The sequence below is a fragment of the Anarhichas minor genome, unplaced genomic scaffold (assembly GCF_050575085.1).
Source record: "Anarhichas minor isolate MPS153535 unplaced genomic scaffold, ASM5057508v1 ptg000012l, whole genome shotgun sequence".
In the NCBI taxonomy this organism is placed as follows: Eukaryota; Metazoa; Chordata; class Actinopteri; order Perciformes; family Anarhichadidae; genus Anarhichas; species Anarhichas minor.
Genome location: NW_027466458.1, coordinates 3892860 through 3915905, shown reverse-complemented (window position 1 = coordinate 3915905; position 23046 = coordinate 3892860). Strand labels below are relative to the sequence as shown.

At 42.5% G+C, this 23046-nt stretch overlaps 1 protein-coding gene across 1 annotated transcript in view; it reads left to right on the top strand.

The window, feature by feature from the left end:
• The window catches only part of LOC142948344 (E3 ubiquitin-protein ligase SMURF2-like), a 50350-nt gene extending 27452 nt beyond the window's left edge, over positions 1–22898 (top strand). Inside the window, exons 5-20 of the mRNA XM_076090320.1 lie at positions 2373–2438; positions 3160–3244; positions 3710–3793; positions 5517–5728; positions 7676–7760; positions 9000–9158; positions 10135–10188; positions 15143–15356; positions 16606–16709; positions 16823–16937; positions 17312–17490; positions 17937–18074; positions 18240–18360; positions 18466–18667; positions 19296–19371; positions 19468–22898. Of these exons, the coding sequence (XP_075946435.1) occupies positions 2373–2438; positions 3160–3244; positions 3710–3793; positions 5517–5728; positions 7676–7760; positions 9000–9158; positions 10135–10188; positions 15143–15356; positions 16606–16709; positions 16823–16937; positions 17312–17490; positions 17937–18074; positions 18240–18360; positions 18466–18667; positions 19296–19371; positions 19468–19567 (1994 nt within the window). The 3' untranslated portion in view covers positions 19568–22898. The remainder of the gene's footprint in view (positions 1–2372; positions 2439–3159; positions 3245–3709; positions 3794–5516; positions 5729–7675; positions 7761–8999; positions 9159–10134; positions 10189–15142; positions 15357–16605; positions 16710–16822; positions 16938–17311; positions 17491–17936; positions 18075–18239; positions 18361–18465; positions 18668–19295; positions 19372–19467) is intronic.
• The last annotated feature ends 148 nt before the right edge of the window (positions 22899–23046 follow it).

Below are 23046 nucleotides of genomic sequence, written 5' to 3'. Positions count from 1 at the left end.
CCAAACTGCATAGTTGGATACTGCCATGAATGTAGGTAGTCGGAATTTGGTTGGCCCAAATGCAACAGACTCATATGCCAACTCCAAAAAGCTAAATACTTTAAATTAGAGTGCATAATATGTATTATATTTGCTCCTAAATGGCATTCTTGGCACATACTTTAAAGTTCACCCCTTAATCCACCAAAAACCACAAAAGGGACCTTGACAGCCACGAAAGCCTGGTGCTATGCTTTTACCCTACTGGGTGCCAAAGGACTTGTCCTTAGATTTACCCACAGCTTCCAGAAACAGACAGTTTAGGCTCCAGTTAGACTCCAGACCAGCCACTTACTGTACAGCCACCCTGGCATAAATGATACTTTTTCATAGCCACAGGAAGTAGACATGAAGACAGCTCATGATCTATGACAAGACACCAGCACTCACATTACCCCCCTGTCCTTGTCCTGAGTGCTGCAGACACACACACACACACACACACACACACACAGTGTACCCAGTCTGTGGTCTGACCAAGATGCACATGTGCACAAACACACACACACACACACACACACACACACACACACACACACACACACATTAAGACAAATATAAAAACACAAAACAATACTTTACTGGAATTGCATTCGTTCCTAGAAGTCATATTCGACACGCACACACACACACACACACTCTCACTCTCTCTTGCAAACCAAAAGTGGATCAGGCATGATTGTCTAGTTTACTAGAAGTCTGTCTGGCTCTACACTGAGCTCTATTTCCTGCAGCATCGCAGACACAAACCTCTGAGTCCTCTGTCCTACTTCTGAACCCACAAACCCAGTAACACACACGCACCACCATCAAAATGACTTGCCTGACTGCACGTGCTAGTCTGCCTCGCTTGGATCCCTGATGTTTATTTGTGTGTAGTATTTATAGTGTTGATGTAACAGTGTTTTATATTTGCTGATTGTGATACTGCTGGTGGTTTTACATATGCATACAGACATGCACGCACAGAGCTACAGATGTGCATAAGCTATATGTATCGATACTAAACACACTCGGCTCATGATGGTCAACATGCACATATTTACACTAGTTTATGTGGTTTGTTCATTGTAGCAACCACTTTCCCTAGCTCAGGAGTTGAATGGTGCAGTGATGGCTTGTGGTTAAAGGTCTGCAAATGTCCTTTTTCTCCATTTCTTCCGTCTCTTATTCAAGAGAAAAATCTGCTTACTATTCCAGCCATGTAAGGCTTAGACCATCCCCGTTTAGTCTAGACACGTATCCGGAACAGATGCACACACACAAACACACACACACACTTCTGGAAACAAGCTATAGGGTTGTTTAGATCTGCTTAGTCCATAGAAGCAGACACACACAGGCAAACCAAAGACATGATTCAGTCTGGCTTTGGTTTTAGTGTTGGTGCATGGAGAACTGGGGCATCTCTTTATCTCCCTTTCTCTCACTCACGCACTCTCTCGCTGCCTCTTCTGCATATTTCCCTTCCTCTCCTACACTCACACTCTTAGGTTTGATTAGGCTTTATATTTTAGTAAGCCAAAGCCCCTGCAGGACTCTTACCCTGTGTACACACACACACGCACACACACAAACAGAGAGGTTGCATTTTAGATGGGTACCAATTAATATCACTCCTGCGCTGGTCAGCTAGACTGGACCTGCACAAGTTCCCCTGTGGGGCTTAGTGTGTGAGAGAGTGTATCTGTGTCTGGATCTTGTTCCGAGTCTTCCTTGATTGTGTTTCTGTGCTGTCCATGTCTGGCAGTGCGAACACATTTTGGTGTCCAATTTTTTTATATCTCACACACAAAATGGGTCTTCTGCAGAGAACTCTGTTTTAAAAAAAATATATATTTTAAAGGCACACCTGTATGCAGACATCATTTGTTGAATTATAATTTTGACTGGCTCCTTCAGTGTGTCCCGTTTGACTAAGTCAGACCATCATTAGCACCGTGTCTAAAACACATAGCCTCCTCATTCCTTTCAATGGCAATGCATTGACGCTGCAAGGTTGTCGACACAGAAGACTCCAGCAAAAGAAAACACAACGTCATCTGGCATAAATGTAGAACCTGGCTCACATTTAGCTACAACACAATTTAAAGTTACCCGGCAATTTTCTGCGTTGGCCAATCAAATACGTATAAGCACACATTCCTGGTACATTACTTAATTGTCACATAACATGAACATAGTAAATCTACTGCTTATCTGGTGGTTGTTGCAACGGAGGATACTTGGCGTGAAATATATCAAGTTGCTCAGTACCTGGATGTGTTCGTGGTTGTGCATGTGGGCAGATGCTTAATCAATGGTTGTGTGTCTGGTTTGGTTTTTCCCTGTAGATCAGAGACTGGACCTGAATAAGCTGGGCCCCAATGACAATGATACTGTGAGAGGACAAATAGTCGGTAAGAAGCACAAACGCACACAATTGCGGTTGCATACTGTACGTCACAATAGAACATTTTATCATTCTTAAGTGTGAGGCAGTCAAGCCATGTGCAGTCTTGTATCAGTCTGCGTTGCATATTCATGTTGCTCTAGTCAACAGCCAGTTTGCCATTACTTTTAAAAAAAGTTCAGATGGACACTTTTGTTCAAATCCCAGAGCATTTACTGAAACCACTGAACCAATTAACAGCTAGAAGACATTGTTGGAACTACATTTGCAGTTTACTTAAAACAAATATGTTAATGGAGAGCTCAGTTTTTTTTTTTTTTAAAGAGCAAATTATTATTTATCGCTCTCAAACCAAACATTTTTCACTATTTGAAATTAGATACATGCGGTTGAACCGTGTCCTGCAAGAGTTACCACTGGATGTCTCAGTGCTTTGTATTATTTAAACAGTAAACGCAAATTGACCCAGACTGCATCCTCAGTCTCAATACTACGACTCGGTTCATTACTTATTGAAAAAAAGTCTTTCATCTTCTTATTTTGTTCCCGTCTTAATGTCAGAAGAGAAAAGGAAGAACACAAAATGTATAGAAAGCATCACTGAAACAGGAAACCACATACCATAGGGACTTAATACAATATGATAAATATTACCCATAAAATGCAGCTCAGATAATGACTAAGAAAATGACATTGATCGATTGTCTTCCTTGTCTTTAACTGTGTAGTGAGTCTTCAGTCCAGAGATCGCATTGGGACAGGGGGGCCGGTGGTGGACTGCAGTCGTTTGTTCGACAATGACTTACCCGATGGGTCAGTATTCTCACAGGTTTTAATCAAAAATGAGCTATCCTATTTGTGCACACATCTTCAACTCTGTCAGAGAGTAATTATATTAGTAAAGTAATCTATAGTTTAAATGTGTACATTGGGGTAGGGGGCGAGCTTCTCTATGCTTCTGTGAATATTTAAAAATTGCTGTAGACAGTAGAGGTTAACATATTATACGATGGTCATTTTTTCAGTTTTTTAAGGAGAAAATATCTATTTGATCAATACATTTTTTCCTGTGCAATCCTAAATGTGTAGGTTCAGCTGTATGCATGTTGGGGATTCTCTTTTTTTGTGCTGTTATAAAATGAGGGATGAATTGTTTACAGTGCTGTCAGATTAACGTGTGCTTAATGATGACAAAGATGTATTTTTTACTTTTGATATTGCTTTACTACAAGTACAATGTTTGTTTCTCACCCGTTTTTATATTGTGCCATGAAACAGCTGGGAAGAGAGGAGGACAGCCTCCGGAAGGATACAGTACCTGAACCACATCACACGTACCACCCAGTGGGAGAGACCTACTAGGTACATCTGCACACATACTGTACACATCCTCAACTAGCACTTCAAATACAACAAACTCGACCTTTTACAACAAAGCATCAGGAGTCTATTTAAGTGGTTGTACTTATCCCCACTTCCCTTTCCAGAAAAAAAACAACACTTCCACTCGGCATAACTCACAACAATAACAGTATGTCGGTAATGAGCGAATTGCTGTCAATTTCGTTAGCCCACCGCAACACACACACACACACACACACATACACCGACTAGCCAGCCAGTCGGACAGCCAGGTTTTACTTGGCCCCTGTTCGTGCAGAAACAACTGTCGCCTTCCTACTTGGCCCATATCAGTGGAGCCGTTAGGGAGTAAGCAAACAAATAACACCACCACCACCCCCACCTCCTCACCCACTCTTACTACACATCTCTAGTGGCCCCCAGGCAGCATAGTGGAAGGCAGTAGGACAGACAGGAAATGGTGAAGAAAGGGTTTAGTGGCTGGTAAATTAAAAAGGCGGAAATGGTGAAGCTGAAAGGGAAGATGAGCAGCTTGGGACTGTGTAGGAGGAGGAGATGACAGAGGTCAAGTAGCGAAAGGTAAGAATAATAGTTGGAAAAAAAGCAATCCGTCTTTACTTCCTCTCCCATTTTCAGCAGGTGCAATAAAGACAGAGTGAAATTTAAAAAGACAATTCTTTTTGCCTTATTTATAAAGTCGTGCAAGTATTTTACATATTAACTGACCAGGTACAAAGAGGGAATATTGTTATTGTGTTGTCTAAGGCAGTTACTATTCTCACAATTCTTCAGTGTCAATTGTCACTGGTTCTGACTGACGACAAATTTAAGCTGGTCCATGAGCTAGTCATGAGAGGACACATTGTGGGTGTAGATGGGGAGAAAATGGCTCAGACATTGGAAATTGGAGTGGTATAACATGAAGGAAAGACCAGGGAGAGTGGAGGCAGAGGTGGGACATAAGTGAAGGGGGAGAAAGAGGAAATAGGAGGGAGGAAGAGTGTGTGGAAGGGGGAGGAGGTGGATTGTGGGTCCAAGGTTTTAGATAGCCATGGCGTCAGTAACTCCGGACAGCCAGACGACGGTCACACATGCTACACACGCACACACACTAATATTAGTGAGTCAGCCTTTCTCTGTTTATCTCAGCTTATCAGATATGTTATCCTAAATCCTGCAGTTAAGTAGCGCACAAACACGTTCTACTGTAGTCTTGTGAGAACTTTCTGCATGCTTATATGCAACCCTTCAGATCACTTTAATCTTAACCTTAACCATAAAATCTATTTTTTATCTTGAGGACAGATGACACATGCTGTTTCCCAATAATTACACTATACCAGTTGTGTGTATGTCTAGACATCAAGAGAACAAATAAACTGGCGACACCTATGACTTAACCCTTAGCACACCTCTAACGCACCCTCCACACCCAGGTTCCTGAAAGCAGATGAAATACGGTGCACGCACAGTCTCATACATTCACCAAAACCTCATTTAATACACTCTACTATGGATGTAACGCTTTGGAATGAAAACAAACATTTGTATTGTTCTTGTCAATTTATTCATCCAGTTCACAGCAAGAAAGTTGGTGTTTAGCCCAGATGCTCATGTTTATTCTCTTCTGATTTGTTATGAAATGGTTAAATGTATTTTATAACCTGAAAAAATTGATTGAGATTACACTGCATTTACATGACCACTCACTACTCTTACCCAGGCCAGCGTCTGAGTATTCCAGCCCGTCAGGGCGGCCGCTGAGCTGTGTGGTGGACGAGAACACGCCAGTGATGACGCCCGTTAATGGGGCAGAGGCCAGCTGCCCACCGGGCGAACCGCGGATCCAGGAGAGACGGGTCCGATCGCAGCGGCATCGCAACTACATGAGTCGAACACACCTGCATACGCCACCTGACCTGCCTGAGGGTTATGGTGAGAGACAGAGCTGCAACACACACACTCACTTCGCTAACTGATTACCATTTATTCAATCTGGTGAAATAGGAAGAGATGATCTCAATAAGTTGTTGCATTTTGTATCAAACTTCGTCAATCTGAGCAGTGAAAGCACCATTGTAAACCAAAAAAAAAGGAGGCGGTCTTGTTATGATCATGTGATTACAAAGGTGATCCAATCATGTAGCTGCTAAAGTGTCTTTTGTGGAACGTTTTGCAGTGTGTTGGCTGGCTGGCGGTCAGAAGCATGTAAATAGTTTATTCTACCTACATGAGCTGTTTAAAGCCGTTGCTCTGGAAAAGGCATTCAGGGCCTTCTGCCATTCAGTATCAATAAGGTCACCTGAGAATGTATTTACACATCTGACTGCACCCAGTCAAATGTTGGTTACATTTGACAGAGCTCAGCCTTGTCACTACTGTTTCATTGCCAGTACATAATCAGTGTTGACGTTTACTGATATCAAAAAGGCAAGCTGAGATGAAGTCCCAGCCCTAACCCACAAAACTATGCACTGAAAGACGTGGGGAGCTGCTCCTTTGGTGGTGTCGTCTCTGTAGCCTGGAGGAAGCGATACTTTGAACATTTTTGTTCTGCCCTTTTCATCCTTTTGTTTTCTCTCTGTCGGTCTCTCTGCTGTCCTTGGGCTCTCTCAAATGTTCTCTAGCAAACCCCCCCTCCCATCCCCTCACACCCCTTACCACAGCACCACATGACAACTGCAATCAACACTTGCTGTGTGCCTCTCCTCTCCCCTCCCTTCTTCTCTTCTCTCCTCTCTTTTACTGTCCTCGCCTCTCCTGTTTGCAGACTGATAATCCTTCTGTGAGGAGAAAGGGGGCAAGCAAGGGTATTCATCGGTGTTTAGCTCAGAGAAGGCACTTTAGGTTATTGGCAAGAAAACACATTGGGAAATTAATTCAGGGGCTACACGAGTACATTTTCCAACATTGGAATGCAGAAAATGTGTGCTTTTCACAGTCAGCCACAGTGCAGCCCACAATACGCACACAGTATATAAAATAAATTATTATTTTAACTGTGGTCCTCTTTGCCAGGGATTTAGAAGGGCACTGTTGGACCCCTGCCCCCTTTTGAAAAGTCCTGTTGTGTCCACTGAGGCTGGCCAAGGTCGGACAAAGTGAGTCACTGATGCCCAACAGCTAGTGAGCTTTCTTCCTCAGCTAGACCCTCTGATCCAGTGGCTGGGTGTGGTCAGGGAGCGTGAGAGTGAGTGTGTGAGGGGAAAAAGAGAGGGAGACGTGGGTAGGAAATGAGTTGTGCCAGTAGGAAGTTGGGGTGGGGGGCAGTGATGGATTAGCAGGTCCATATACATACACACGAGCACCACGCCTGTGTACCACACATACTTTGTGCCAACACTCACTCTCCATTCATCCATGAGCTGGATGGAATGCGAGATCCAACAAGCCGGTGACGATCCATTCTCTTTGGATTTCTTCCCCCATTTCTTTACAGTATATATATATTTTTAGTGGGTTTGGAGTGAGTGAGAGCGTTTTTACTTTCCCTTTCCTTTGGTTTCGGAGATGGGAATGAGAAGGGATTACTTTCAGAGCACACACACCAACCTTTAAGAGAAAACAAGGCTACTAGGATGCATCACGGAACTCTGTGCAAGGAAAAACACTCATGGAAGGCGTTTTATTTTCCCCATCCTCTTGGGATAGGCCGACTCGAGACTAGAGAGGAACTAATTCATTACATTGGCGCACACCTTAAGAAACAGTTTGCCTGTCACATCAATTATAAACAGAATTCCTCTTCTCCAAAATACAAAAACTCACTGTCCATGCTTGTACCCACACCACTAGACTACAGAACAACAGGACCAAGCTTGTTTCAGTGCTGTTTTTGCCTTTCCGACATAATAATTCCAATTAATCTCCTCTCTGTTTTAGAGCAAAGAACAACTCAGCAGGGTCAAGTCTACTTCCTCCACACACAGACTGGAGTCAGCACCTGGCATGACCCTCGGGTGCCCAGGTAACTCATTTGATTTACAGTTTTTCCATGTTTATTGACCAGATCTGTAAAGCACTATATAAACCTCTTTTGAAGAATGTTATTAGGATCTTTTAAAGTTGGCATAATTATCTCAGCTACACATTGACTGAAACAATTGAGAAATGTACTGCAGTGCTGACAGCCTGTTGTGTTTCGATCCTTTTGTAAAACCTGACATATATTATCAAAATTGACTGGACTAGACTGGTCTAGATCAGACCTAATTTCCCAGGGTTGTGTTCAAAAACACTCTTATTAGTCATATTTCATGCTCACGTTCGGGTCAGCCAAACCAATGACCTCTGAATCCGATGCGGAGTTGGATGAAAATGATTTGGACAGATGTTGAGCTGAACACACCAAAGGCTTGTGGTTCTGCATTCAATCAAACTGTTTCACCAACTCTCAATAGCCCACTAGCTAATTCACCAGAGACTTCAGGCACTGCTATTGAGATACATTTTTGGCCGTGTCTCTGTGAAGCTGCTGCTCCGTGATGAAGCAAATGCATTTAACTTCCAGCACACAGCAGCAACCTCAGGGTTGGGTCATTTTGGACAGAGCTTCTAAAATGACCCAGCATGTTGTGATGAGTGCAGCGAGGCATGTGCTTTGTCCCCGAGTGATGTGTCCTCACTTCACACAAGGACAAAGTGCTCCCACATGAACACATGAACACATAGACACGAGCACAGGTCGTCCTCAGGCTATAGCATCGTCCCAGATCAGGGCTTAGGTTTCTACTGACGGGAACGTCAGTGCATAGGAGAGAAGAAGAGTTGAGAAATTAGAGCAAGTACTTTGTCAGAAGGATAATGACAATGTTGATTTTGTTGTATGTTTGTTGCTGTAAAATAAAAGTTAAGTAACTTGTTAATGCAAACCATTGAACTTAAAAAAAGCAGCTAACAATGCATTATTCCTAACAACAAACATGTAAAACCACAGCAGGGCTGGGCCTCTTGTTTGATTTTGCACTTATAATTATAGCGACTCTGAATTGAATTAGCATCCAAGGAGTTTGTTCAGTCAGTTAATTACATTATAACTCTATTATCCATGAGAGGAGTACTTTTTCTCCCATCTGAGGCCAATCGGTTATACAGCACTGAAGCTGGTCAGAGTGCGATGATCAACGCTGTTTGGTTTGTTTTAGTGTACATGTCTGCATGTATGCACGCATCATTCTTTCTAATGGTTTCCACTGTCTTTGTTCAGGGACCTAAGCAATGTGAACTGTGAGGAGCTGGGTCCACTGCCACCAGGCTGGGAGATCAGAAACACGGCCACAGGTCGCGTCTACTTTGTCGACCACAACAATCGAACAACGCAGTTCACAGACCCGCGACTATCTGCTAACCTGCATCGTGTGCTCAAGTGAGTGTATAAATCATTGATGCGTTTGAGCCCTCAGGACAGGATATTCAAGGACATCACTTGGCTGTGGTTTAGATTTGTGTTACCAAGGACACAGAAAAAGTTGCTGTTTGCACAGTATTTAACACTTAAACTCTTCCAAAACAGAAATGGTCAAATATGTTGCTGTATGCAAATGTTAACGGTCCCCTCTGCCCTAAGAACTTAAACTAGTGGGGACAAAAACACAGAGATCAACAATAGTTGCTGTAAAACAACTCCAGCCAAGGTATTATAAATTACAGCCATTTACTTTGAAGCCATTTAAAATACCACACACCCTCTAACAAGCTCAACGTGCTAAGAGTTTAATTTAAATGACCTGGAAAAGAAAATCCAACATTTTTCTTTAGGGATATACAACAAATGAGCCGATGCTTCTCATTGTGCTGTCCATGTGCATCTTTTATACGTTAAGGCTCTAAAACAATGCGGACACACAACTGTATTGTCTGTCTTGGTTTGGATTTTGTTAGCAGGATTGTTATCAGCTTATTGTTTAAAAAAAATAAAAAATAAAAGCTTTATATTCACATTATTCATCCTGGAAATGGAAATGATGACTCCTGTCTGGGGATGCTGCAATAACCTGATCACTGATGGCTGTCTTGGTTTCGTTAATCTCACTTTATGTTTTTTGTCTTCCTCTTTTTTTCCACTTCCTCTCCTTTTTCTGTTTTTCACTTCTGCTGTTCTTCTCCTTTTCTTGTTTTTCCACATTTTTTAATCAACCTGCATTCTGTGTCTTTGTGTCCTTTTACTTGTCCCCTCTGTACTGCTGCTCTTTTTCTCTTCTTGTCCTGTCTGTCCTGTTTAATCCTGTCCCATGATGTTTTTTAATGCTCCAATCCTCCTCTCTGTCATTCACATTATTTTTGTGCTCTTTTCTCCTTCTTTGTCTTTTCCTCACTGTTCTCCTCCTGTTTTCCTCGGGCAGCCCAAGTCCAAATGGTTCCCGTGTGGCCATGGACAGCCAAAACACTAACCTCAGGTAACCCCCACACACACACACACAGGTAATTGTGCAGACTTGCACGTGTGTTCACATACTTGCATGCAGGCAATAAACTGTGTATGCACTTGCACATGGTCTATGACATGCGTGCATGTGAACATTGCGATCAGCACACACAGACAGACGTTTTCATACACTAGCCCCAGCCGTCAGCATAAAGCAGTTTCAGCAGCCAGTCACTCAAAGCTTCTCTCACACACACACACACACACACACACACACACACACACACACACACACTGTTACCCTATTAGAAAAAATGCTGACTGAGATACTTTTCCACAGGGGAATGTCCAACGTGTATTGTGTATATACATGCATGACCTTCCGCAGGGTTGACTTTCATGTGGATGTCATTCAAGTTCAACACACACTGTCTGGGGCTGTCAGTCCATCTTTCAGTGTGTGTGTGTGCTGTCTGTCAGCAGTCTGCCTCCACTGAAGATAATCTCGTAGGCAGCTAAGCCAGCGGAGAGGCCCAGTGAGGCTGACCCCGCTCGGGAAAATAATACTAAACACATGTTAGCACAGCAGCTGTTAGCTTAGCACCAGTTTTCATATCCTCGCCGAACACGCATAGATTGTTTAGCTCTTCTACTGAATAGTTTAGAGAAAATGACAACTAGCAGAGTGGTGATATTTGTATGGAAGGAACCTGTGAGCAATGCAAATCCCTGATATGATAAACTGAATTCTAGGATTGTTCTTCGTGTATTTTGGCTGTCAGGGAGCTCCCTGTACTTTTCGGCTGCCAGTGTGTGAGGCAGGAATCATTAGAACAAGAGGAACACAGAGAGATGTGGAGATTTTCCCCCTTTTGCTTTTTTAGTGCAAATTCTTAGTCAAAAACCCTTTCAATAACAGCGGCTGGCACGACAGACATGTTTGGGAAATCAACATCTGGTCATTTGGTCAAATAGTATCCATATGTGTCAGAACAGCCTCTGGTTGTGAGTTGAAGCTCAGCTATGTTATCCAGTCAGCATCATTAACTGCTTGTCTGAGTCCTTATTAGGAGACATTTGAGGGAGTCCAGACAACGTTTCAGAACTTGGAAAAGGTCAAAATTAACAAGCCAATTTCTAATGCAGTTTTCCGTGATACACACTGATTAACAAAAACAAAATGAAAGTCTACAGTCACAGTGTTAGAGCATTAAATGTGCAATGTCCAACACTCTTGAAACATGAGTAAAGTAAGTGTATACATACTTATTTGGCAACAAACTCTAAATGCATTTCATTTATATTTTCCTCAGAGCAGTCTTAGAATAGATTTGCGTGGTGCAGTTGTCTAAAAACGCAATTTAAATGTAGGGCTCTTAACATTTTATTGGGTGTGCCTAATGATCTCAACAACACAGACATCATGTTGGATTGTTTACTGGGGGACACGCCAACTCTAAACACCTGACACACTGACAGCATGCCCAAAAACAACAGCAAGCAGAATTACATTGGCCACATGGCGGACACATGGAGGAGACAGCAGCCTGTTAACGCATACTGGACATGTGTGTATGCACACAAACTGTAAACTGTAGACTATTTTTTTGGGTGGGAACTGAACTTAACACTTTTGGATTTACCTTGTATCTCTTAACCCACTTTAGTGGTTGCAGGTTTTACCCCAAGTCTGTAGAAACAGTGTGTGTGATGTCTGTAAGATTAGATGTCGTGGAACAGATTTGACATTACATCATTGTGAGTCTGCAGTTTGCACCTCAGCCTGCCTATCCTCCAGGAGGCATCTCGGTGTGGAGGTGACAGACGAGCCCGTTGCCGTCAAGGCCTTAGACTAATGAAGGCCTTGACTTGTCAGACAGTCAGACACGGCTACATTACTGTGGTCTGCCACACTCTCTCTCACATACTGAGCTTCCTCCCTTGCACCAGCACATAGTATATGTTTGAAAGATTACATCAGTGTTTGCTGAAGGTATTTTTAGTTGCTGCTGGATTCAGGTTTAGTGGGCATCAGCAGGTATTTTCCCAACCAAGTTATAAATCTTCATGACATTTATACCAACATCTGTATTGATGTTTTTAGAAGAGATTATATATTCTATTTGGTACATTATGAGGTGTGTGTTTTATTTAACATGGGAAAGATAAATATAAATGCAAATTATTGGGTACGCTGTGTATAGTGTGTGTGCAATATATACAGTATTTGATATATCAACTGTACTTTTCAAACCACCCCTGTAACTTGATGAGACAGTAAATTCCAGTCATCTAAATCATGTATTTGTATAGCAGGGTAAATCTGTCTGCATGTTGCATTAAAGGACTGTCTGTATCGCAGTAAACGGGAGTACAGGGCCGTGGTCTGGCTAATTGAAATCTTAAATCCATATTTTTATTTTCATGCACAATTTACTGCACTATGTAGTCGGAGCTAACTGCTTTTTTTGCCGTCGTATATGCTGTATGCATTATGATTCATAAGTCAAAATAAAGCAGAAAGTACCGCAGATTGTTTTCTCTAATTGAAACATTTTGCAAAGCTTTCATTCGTTATTCTCGGGAGGAGTTGTCGAATGCAACATATTTTTATCAGAAGCCAGTGTCATCACTGCAGTCTGTCTGCTGCTTGTTTCCTGTACTTCCTGTATTTTTTAAACAAATTGAAAGGTGCTGATGTGGTAGTTTGGTCAGTGGGAACAATGTTACACAGATCACACATTTATTGGCAAAACACAAACATTGTCCAAATAAATAATTCTGTACACGCATGCATGCGCACACACACTTTGACTTCACTGTTTGGCCAACCTCTCCGTCCTCTCCTGCTTTTCAGGCAAGTGTAAAAGAGCAATGCAACAGCTGATGCTCAGACTCATAAAGGGCCCTTTGATTGGCTGGGTGGGGGGGTGGGGGGGCAGAGTGGGTGTTGGGGTGGCTGGTGTGACTTTAATACCGCTACACCTACCCAACACTCATTACAGCCCACCTGTGGCAGCTGCCATGAAAAAGAAGTACACTTTCTATTACACACACAAGCACCCACTCTTGTGCATGCACACACACCTAACACACACCTGGTCTGCCTCCCTGCAAATGCAGTGAGAGGATGGAGGACTATCATGACTCTGCAGGTTCAGGTGCAGTTGACCCAGTTCTGGCAAATGTTCACTCCTTCATTTCTTGACTTCTTTAGCTTCTTTTCCTTCTGCTCCTTCCACCTTGGAATAACAATTATAAAATCCTTTGGCTCCGATATTGAATTTCAAAGTTATATTTCTCCCCAAGTAGTATTTTACTCGAGCTGTCAAACCAATAGGAATCATTTCTCTCTTTTGGCTCGGGCAGATTTTCAGCTTTGCTGTGCTTGTATTTTCTATATTTACCATTAAATATGCAGAGCTCGTCCCGTTTGGAAACCATAGACGACGAACTATCTCGAAATGTATTTTTAATTACATTGTACCCTCAGAAGGGGGAAAAAAACGTGCGCTGAAATTATGCTTTATTATATGGTTCTTTAGCCTCCCAGCCAAAAGCAACTCATTCGATTTTGTTTTAAGGCCATCTTTTCTTTCCCTCCCTCCTTCCTAAAGTGGCTTTCGGGACTGCTCTGTTGCAGTCTTACCCTTTCTTTGACATGCTAGTGCCTGCCAATAAAATAAATAGCAGCAGACTTGATTATACAGGGATAGACTGGCGAAACACTGCACCCGTTTAGTTTGGAAAGCCCAAATAGTTGAGGCCTTTTCCAACCGACTGAACCAGAGAACCCAAATGTACAAGTGTCGGAATAAGTGGGTGGCTATGTACTGCTACCTTAGAAGGTCTCGCCTTCCTTTTTATACACCAATTCAGTCTTTGTTTAGCCAACCGCAGCCTCGACGCTCCACTCCCAGCAGAGGACAGTAGCTTCTTTTAAAGAAGTCCTCTGCTGGCTCAGCGTCTCCTCACAGGAAAATGAGGGCTGCTGTCCTGTTGAAGGGAGGGATGGATTATGTTTTTACGAGGCCCACCCAGGCGTCCCACCACCAACACCACAATGAGGGCTGGAGGAGACCAGAACTGGAACATTGACCATGGCACACTTTTGCCAAGATTGTATTTTATAGTTGAAAATTGCTAAATTACAAAACAAAGGCTGCACTTCGGCCAGGCAAACATGAACTCAGGTTAATGACTGGAATCTTCATTTATCAGATTATCATCTGCAGCTAAAAGAAAGGCATCTTCAGTGTTTGTGCGAGTCGACAGAAACAAGACTGGAAAGTTACAAAAATGTTGGTGTTTTTTTTGACGATGGAAGTTCCAGTTGTGGTTGGCGGTGGGCAGGGACGCCTAATCAACCTTGGCTGTCGGCGTCTTTATGCTCGATTAATGATTGAGGGGAAATTAAAATAATTAAAGTTGGATATGTTAGACATGAAGAGAAATGTGTGATGAGGAAGAAAACATCAGCTATTCTTAACCCACTCTCCTTTGTATATTTATTTTCCTCTGTCTTTCCTGGTGGTGATATTTACCAAACGTCCGCTCAGAGGCCCAGCCTGTCCACAGGTCTGGATCAGATTTACTCTGGGCTTCGCGCTCTGGTTAGAGGAGTGAGGATGGACAGGGCTGGAGAGGGAATGTCTTACAAAACGTCCTCGTTCAGCGGTTAGGGGATATTTGAGATGGAGGGGTTGGGGATTTCCCTACAGGACATATCTCTCTCTTTCTTCTTGTATAAATCTGTTCCCTCAACTGGAGTCAAAGCACCTTAGGTCAAACTGTTTAATACTACTGTTAAGGTGAATGGTGAATCGTACTGACATGTTACTCTTCATCTTTTGTCTTTTCCCGTCTGCCCTCCTTTCTTGTCACGCATCTGCCCTTTCATACCTTGTTGATCTCCCTCCATCTCTCTCCTCCTCCTCAATCTCTGTTTGTCATACGCCTCCCCTTGAACCACATGATCCCTCCAGTCATCCGCCTCCGCTGAAGGAACAGGGTGGCTCCTGCGTCCCTCAGCAAGCTCTGTCCCCAGCCCAGCTGCCCGAAGAGGCCGAGTGTCTGACGGTGCCCAAGTACAAGAGGGACCTGGTGCAGAAGCTGAAGATCCTGCGGCAGGAGCTTTCTCAGCAGCAACCCCAGGCCGGCCACTGCCGCATCGAGGTCTGCCGTGAAGAGATATTTGAGGTAAAAGAAACAACGACACCTTCACACTTACGTAGAGGATGACATTTTCACACACAAACAACATGTTAACAATGCACTTGTTTAAGTAGATTAATGCTCTTTCTAGAAAACTTCAAGAGGACCACAAACACTACCTCTCTTCATGTTTATAGATTATGAACCACTATGATCCCCAAAAAGGCATTTGTTTGAAAGGCAACCTCAACTTTCTGATGTGCTTTAAACCATAAAAGGAAACATTAGGTTGACTGTTGAATGAATGCAAACGCAGAATTTTCCTTGAATTTTTCTATAATGCGCATTGACCATGGGTTCATTGAATTTACCTTCTGGCATTCACAAAAGCATCACATGCTGACATGCAAACTGAACACGTCCATGGAAACAATAGCAGAATGCTCACAAACCCAGATCTTTGCATTTAACAGGCATTCTTTCACCCCATTTACGATGTGCACCAGAAAAGGGCCCAGGGCAGCACAGAACCACTACTCATAACCGCTTTATGATTTCCAGGGAAAAGCAGAACAGAAAGGCCTTCACAACAGCACAAAAAAATACTTTTCTTCTCCTTCTCTGTCTCTCTTTTTCTTGCTCTCCCAATCATTTGTTCTACCAAAGCGAGGCATTCTTTCTGGATGATTTCAGCAGCTAAAGAGATGGGGGGATAGGGGAGGGTGGGAGGAAAGGAGCTAAGGCAGCAGTGGCAAGTATTCGAGGCCAGACATAACTTCATAACTACAAGTTGAGCAATGAAAAATATGACTTCATCCCCCTTCGACGTGACAGCTGTGGAAGGGGAAAGTTAAGTGCGAAAACCAGCCCTGCAGATCCACTTGGGGTTTTCGTGCAGGAACCAGTGCTACAGATCACCGCTGGCAGTGTGTCCACGCAAATGTGTGGATGTACTTAAAATGGTTCTGGTTCTCGTCTGTTATCTACATGTGTTCTGTGCCACAAGTTGACATATAATTAATACAAATTAAATGTTTCGCTCGGTGTACGTTAATCAATGATTTAATGGAGGCTTTCAATGTTTAGAGAAGTCACTCTATATGTCGCAAGCTGCTTTTTTGAAAAGAAGACTCTAAAGGGCTCGTTAAAGTCACCAAATCTAGCGAGAAAGTCGCTAAAATGGCAACACTGGTAGCGATGTCCCTCAAATTATATTGTAGAGTCATGTTTTGAGATAGTAAATCTCTTGTTCATACTGCATTGTAATACATTTGCTGTGTGTGTTGAATCGTAGGAGTCGTACCGGCAGGTGATGAAGATGCGTCCAAAGGATCTCTGGAAAAGACTGATGATCAAATTCAGAGGAGAAGAGGGACTGGACTATGGCGGGGTAGCAAGGTATTTAGTCACATGTTTATTTTTATGTGTTTTTAAATGTCAGCAAACCTTCTTTTTTTTTAATGCTTGTTTAAAGTACATTTTTTCACAGTCGATCGTTGTTTGTGTGTTAGGGAATGGTTATACCTGCTGTCCCACGAGATGCTGAACCCCTACTACGGCCTGTTCCAGTACTCCAGAGATGACATCTACACTCTACAGATTAACCCCGACTCTGCTGTCAACCCGGTACCAATTATTTAGTTTTATAGGCGTATAAAACTTAGTAAGACATGTGATGATAAAGTATGTATCCAGCCAGTCATCGGATGCAGACAGAAACGGGACATTTATTTGTACACGGGTGCTGTTTTGATGTCTAAACTAGAATAAAATGAAATAAAGAGAGATTTTATGAGAGATTTATCGTTATGGTTAGTTTCATAATGATTTATTTAGGTCAATGGATTTTTTAAAGGAGCAATGGCTCTCCTCTCCTGTATGTAACTCTTAGGTCCTGGCATTGCGTAAAAACTGAAGCTGTGTAATCTGAATCTGATATACTAATAAAAATATGACATGAATGACAGCCTTCATAACAACATCCCTGTTTTAATGTGCAGGAGCACCTGTCGTACTTCCACTTCGTGGGTCGCATCATGGGCATGGCGGTGTTCCACGGCCACTACATCGACGGAGGCTTCACTCTGCCCTTCTACAAACAGCTGTTGGGGAAACCGATCACGCTGGACGATATGGAGTCTGTCGACCCGGACCTCCACAACAGCCTTGTCTGGATCCTGTAAGACTTTTTTGGATTCTAGGCAACCCATTATTTTTCTAAATTCTCTCACTGGCAACCCAAAAAAAAAAGAAAAAAGTTGGAGGAAATGCATATGGAAGTGATACTGCTGTGATGATATTTTGTAGATTTGTAAATTCATTCAGAAAGCGGTTGTTTGCAGGTGTTTCATGTCGTAACAGGAAAGAAATTCATACATATATACATACAAAGCATAGGGACTTCTACTTAAGATGCACACACAAGCTGGACCACACTGTCATCTATTGACTGTGGCGCCCTCTTCTGCCAGTGAAGCTAACGACATCTCATCTCAAAAATATACTTCCTTGCTGGAGCCCGAGCCCGAAAAGTGAAATTAAGAGAAATCATTTCTGCAGAAGCTGAGAGCTGATTGTTATTGCTGCATACCTTCTCTCTCTAACCTTGCCCTCCCTCATCTTCAGGGACAATGACATCACCGGCGTCCTGGACCACACTTTCTGTGTCGAGCACAATGCCTATGGAGAAATCATCCAACATGAGCTCAAGCCCAATGGCAAGAGTGTCCCAGTCACAGAGGACACCAAGAAGGAGTATGTCAGGTGAGCAGGTTCAGTTTCAGCCCACACACGTAACATACAGCATTGTCACGACAGTAATTCAGTGTCATGGGGATGAATCTGTATTTGCAGTCCCTCAAGTGTTAAATGAACTGACACACTCCCTCTGTGTTTCCCCCTCTCACTCCTCTCTCATGTTCTCTGCAGGTTGTATGTGAGCTGGCGTTTCCTGCATGGCATCGAGGCTCAGTTTCTGGCTCTGCAGAAAGGCTTCAATGAGGTTATTCCTCAACACCTGCTCAAATCCTTTGATGAGAAAGAACTGGAGGTACAAGACGAACAACATCTATTTCTTCCAAGATACAGTTATTACCTGAGGTACACTTGTCTCTCGTAGTCTTAATTAAGTTTCTATCTCCCTCTTTACCTTCAGCTGATAGTGTGTGGTCTGGGAAAGATTGACATCTCTGACTGGAAGTCCAACACCCGTCTGAAGCACTGCACCGCCGAGAGCAACATCGTCAAGTGGTTTTGGAAAGCCGTGGAGTCGTTTGACGAGGAGAGGAGGGCCCGACTGCTGCAGTTTGTTACCGGCTCGTCCAGAGTCCCACTGCAAGGCTTCAAGGCTTTACAGGGTACTTATCTGTCTCTGTGTATGAGGACATGTCTCTGTGTATGAGGACATGTCTCTGTGTATGATGATGTGTCTCTTAGCTGGCTCTCGATCTCCAGTCCTTAAGGTTTTCTCAATCTTAGCTTTAGAGAGTTGAGGTCCTGCCCTACTTCTGGTTTAGCTTCTGTTCCACCAGCTTTCACTTCTCACAGAAGGATTCTTTCATAATAAAAAAAAAAATGATCATTTTCTGTCCATATTCTAAAATAGACGGGTATCTTTTATATCTTTGTCTTGGAAAGCCTGCAAGTGGACAAGGCTGCTAGGACACGGTGTCGCGCTCTTTGTGGTGGAGTTCACTGCTGTCATTCCTCGTTCAGCTTGACCGAACCTTACACTTCACTTTAATTCAATGTATTTTGATTTAACTAATGAAAGTGACTCTGGTGCATTCAGTGTACACAAGGAGCATATTTTTGAGCAGCAAAAGAAACCCTCTGATGAAACAGTGGTCCGTCCTTGGCTAATGCAACAGAGGCTAGATTAAAGAGGTGTCAGGACTTTGTTAGTGGAGATGATGGTGGGTACGTTAACAGTGCAAGTTGATGCTGAACTACACCTGATGCGTCCCGTTTGTGTTTTGACTGCAGGTGCTGCAGGGCCCAGACTCTTCACCATTCATCAGATCGATGCCAACGCCAACAACCTGCCCAAAGCCCATACCTGGTGTGTGTCACATACACCTGCAGGCACACAAACAATACCTCTGTCTCTCACAGCTTCATTCATATGATTCTCATTCTTTCTCTCTCTTCTCTCCAGCTTCAACCGGATTGACATTCCGCCCTACGAGAGCTACGAAAAGCTATACGACAAGCTGCTGACTGCGATCGAGGAGACCTGTGGCTTCGCAGTGGAATGAGAGATGCGTTGGAGAGAGAGAGAGAGAGAGAGAGTGTGTGTGTGTGTGTGTGTGAACATGTGTGATTGTGTGCAGGACTCTGATGGACTATTATTGTCACGGCGACGCACCGACAGGCTCACTCGGAGCCTGCAGTCTTCCTCTTCTCTCACCGCTCTCCACATTCTTCCCTTATCGATGTCTTGTTTGAACAGCTGCTGGAGAGTCCTCCCGTGTCATTTAATTTGTATTCATTTGTTTGTTTGGGTTTAGTTTTGGTGTAGTTTGTGTGAAATACGGAGAGCAAAGTACCAGCTGTTCAGTTAAGAGCGGCTGTGAGTCGTGTTGTGAGTGAGCAGGTTGTTTTTGACGGCTCCTTCTGCATTCGGAAAAAGAAGCGGCACCGCCCGGTCATCTCACTTTGAATATTGTCAGATCAGGAAGTAGTTTGTCAACTTACAGTTTAACGTCTTACAAAAGTGTTTTCCCAAATTGTCCCTAGGCATCTGAGAGCAGTGAGTCACTATATTGTTTTGCAATTTAAACTGATTGAATTGTTCCTTGTCATGCTACTGAATCTTTAACACTGCAGATAGCCATATCTTGCCCTTATTAGCCATCTTAACCTCAACCAATACACCTTCCAATCCTCATGGCGGCAGAGTTGGTGTGCTTTTATTTTGTAGTAGCGCCACAAATTCATCCTACCTCTGTGTAATTCTTTGATATTTGAAGGATTTCATTCCAAAATGGTGTATTGATCGCAAATTCGCTGATTCAGAATACTTTTTTTTTTTTTCTTTTTTTTTTCTTTTTTTTTTTTTTTTTTTTTTTTGCAACGATGCTTGATAATTAGTCTGATTTTATTACCAGCAGTCATTTTGTAACTGCAAAACCATATCATTGAAATTCTCATGCAGACTGTCTTGGATGTGGGTCTGATGTTTTGGGGTCGAGCTCATGGTGGGTTGTTAAAAACAATGCGGGACGATGGAGGAGTGTGTGAATCTTATTTTTCTACCCATAATCACTGCAGTGTGGCCATAAACGTGTTTCTGCATGCTTAAACATTCGTGTGCGAGGAAGTTAAACAGTTTATAGATGAGTTCCCCATCATCTCTACTAGCACAGTGTCCCATATTTACAGCTGCAGAGATGATTGAACCTCACTTTTCGAGCCTGGTTCGTCTTCCTTTTCTCTCACATTTGTCTCCGGCAGTTACAAGTATGCATGTTTTTCTTTATTTCTTTTCTTTTATCCAACTCAGAATAACCCAGCACACCTCCCGTCAGATCATATTTTAAAGGGGCACATCTGTCCAGATGGGACCAGGCTTGATGAGGAGCTGTTCAAGTCAGGTGTCTATCTTCAGTCCCATCCTCAGTTTAAAAAGGCAGAAGTATCTTTCTCTCTCTCCCTTGTCACTTTAGAGCACTTTACAAACTGAGCAGCGATGGCAGGAGTGCTTTCGTCACGTTACATTTAAATGTATCATTTAATTTGCTATGTGACTTCATTAGAAATACACGGAGTAAAAAGTATCTATACACCTGTCATCTTTGAGTATATATGTACAAATGCATAGCTATTTTGTATATGGTTGCTTTTTCTTTCTGTTCGATTTAAATGCAAGCATGTTGGTGTCTGTCACGGACCTCTTTGCATTCTCAGGTGAAGTTTTGTTTTTTGTTTTACATTTATTAGGCTCGTGTGTGACGAGAGGTAAATCTGGTTCTAATGAAAACTATATTTCAAAGGCTCAGTCTTTCAACCCATGATGGAGCCTGAAGGTTGGCAGTTCAAAGTGATATTTTCTTTTGGTCAATCGCTTTCACTTATTCACACACACACACACACAGACACACACACACACACACACACACACACACCTTCATAGGAGGACATGTATGGCCATATTTGCTGCTCTGGAGGTCTGTGTCGCTGCTGGTTTCCAAACGGCAAAGACAACAATGTTATTTCATTTGCACAGGAGCGGTCTGGTTGCAACATGAATTTTTTTTAAAGCGACTGTATGCTGATGGTGGCCTCAAACCTTTAGAGCTGCAAATGTTGGAGGTTGAGTGCTGCTGAGCTGCTGGGTGCTACACGGTGAAAATGTTCAACCAAAACGAAAGGTCCCCAAAAACCAGTGAGGAGCAGCGCCATCGCCACAGCCTCCAACCAAAGAACCTCTCTGCATGAATGGACGCTGAAGATATGAAGCCTATTTATTTGCATAATTATTACTCTTTGAACACTTTTTGAATTGGAAAAATCTGTTAAATGTTCTTTCTTTTTTTTTAAAATATGTATACTGCCTGCATTTACTTGTAACCATGAACAGTTTGTTAGCTGATACTCAATTTTGTAGTGATCATGAGACAAAACGGAGAAACAACATGAAATTGTCGTCTTTGTACAGTTAAATAGGATTTATTTGATTTTACCTTTAATTACCGGACTCGGAGGCAGAAAAGAAATGCATTCTACATTTTGTTATTTTTTTGCACACATTATGCATACTTGGGCTCCAAGTTATAATCAGACACTTCCTTCTATTTACCGAATACTTAATGGACTGATCAAGTTTTTTTATTTTTTTATTTTTTTTTTAATAATGTAGATAACACACATACATATATTCACACACACGTTCTTGAGATGCACACATGTATGTTTGTCCAGTGCACACAGTCCACTTCTGCTCCTTGTAACTTTTTGTTGGCACCATGTTTTCTGGCTGGTTCAGTCTTCAGTGCAAACGTTTTGGGGGTTGAGAGCTTCCAGCCGGGGGAGTTCCCACTTTTCCCCAGTAAAGCGGCAACATCGGTCAGACATTTTCAAGAATTTAGCAGGTTGTGAAAAGGTGAAGGAGAAAAAAAAAAAGGTAAAGCGTTAACTTTTTCAAGCTTTGAACACCTGCGACAGGAAGAGATTTGTGTCGAGCCTGATCTGATGAACCTGAATAGCTTGAGAGCCAGTTCTGACTTTTAATTGGTTACAAACCAGAGCAAGCTGTGTAATGTTCAACTCTCGCCCCACAGTTTAAGTACAAATTAGTGTGAGAATGACTTTATTAAATTCAGTACAAAACAGTAAAAATAATCGTTTTGTTTTTTTTAAAACGGCACCATGTTTTATTTCTTTTGATTTCCTATCTGTTTTTGTATTTATTATTACAGTATACTGTATGTGTTCATAGTTTTTCACATCAGCTGCTCTGTGAGCGTGTAACTGACACCTGTACATAAGTACAATAAAGAAGCAAAGTAATAAACTTCTTGTACCCTTGCAGAAAGCTGAGCAATAAAACTATGCTGTTTGGACCTCACAGCATTATGTTTTATAGAACCATGTGTACTCCTGTCGTCTTTTCTGCTGAAAGTTTAAAAGGCTAAAAAGTAAGTGAGTCGTTGAATCTACAACACATTTTATAGGATCGTCATGTTTTTTTTATTTGTACTTTTTGTAATGTAAGCAGTAACAATAGCTGTCAGAT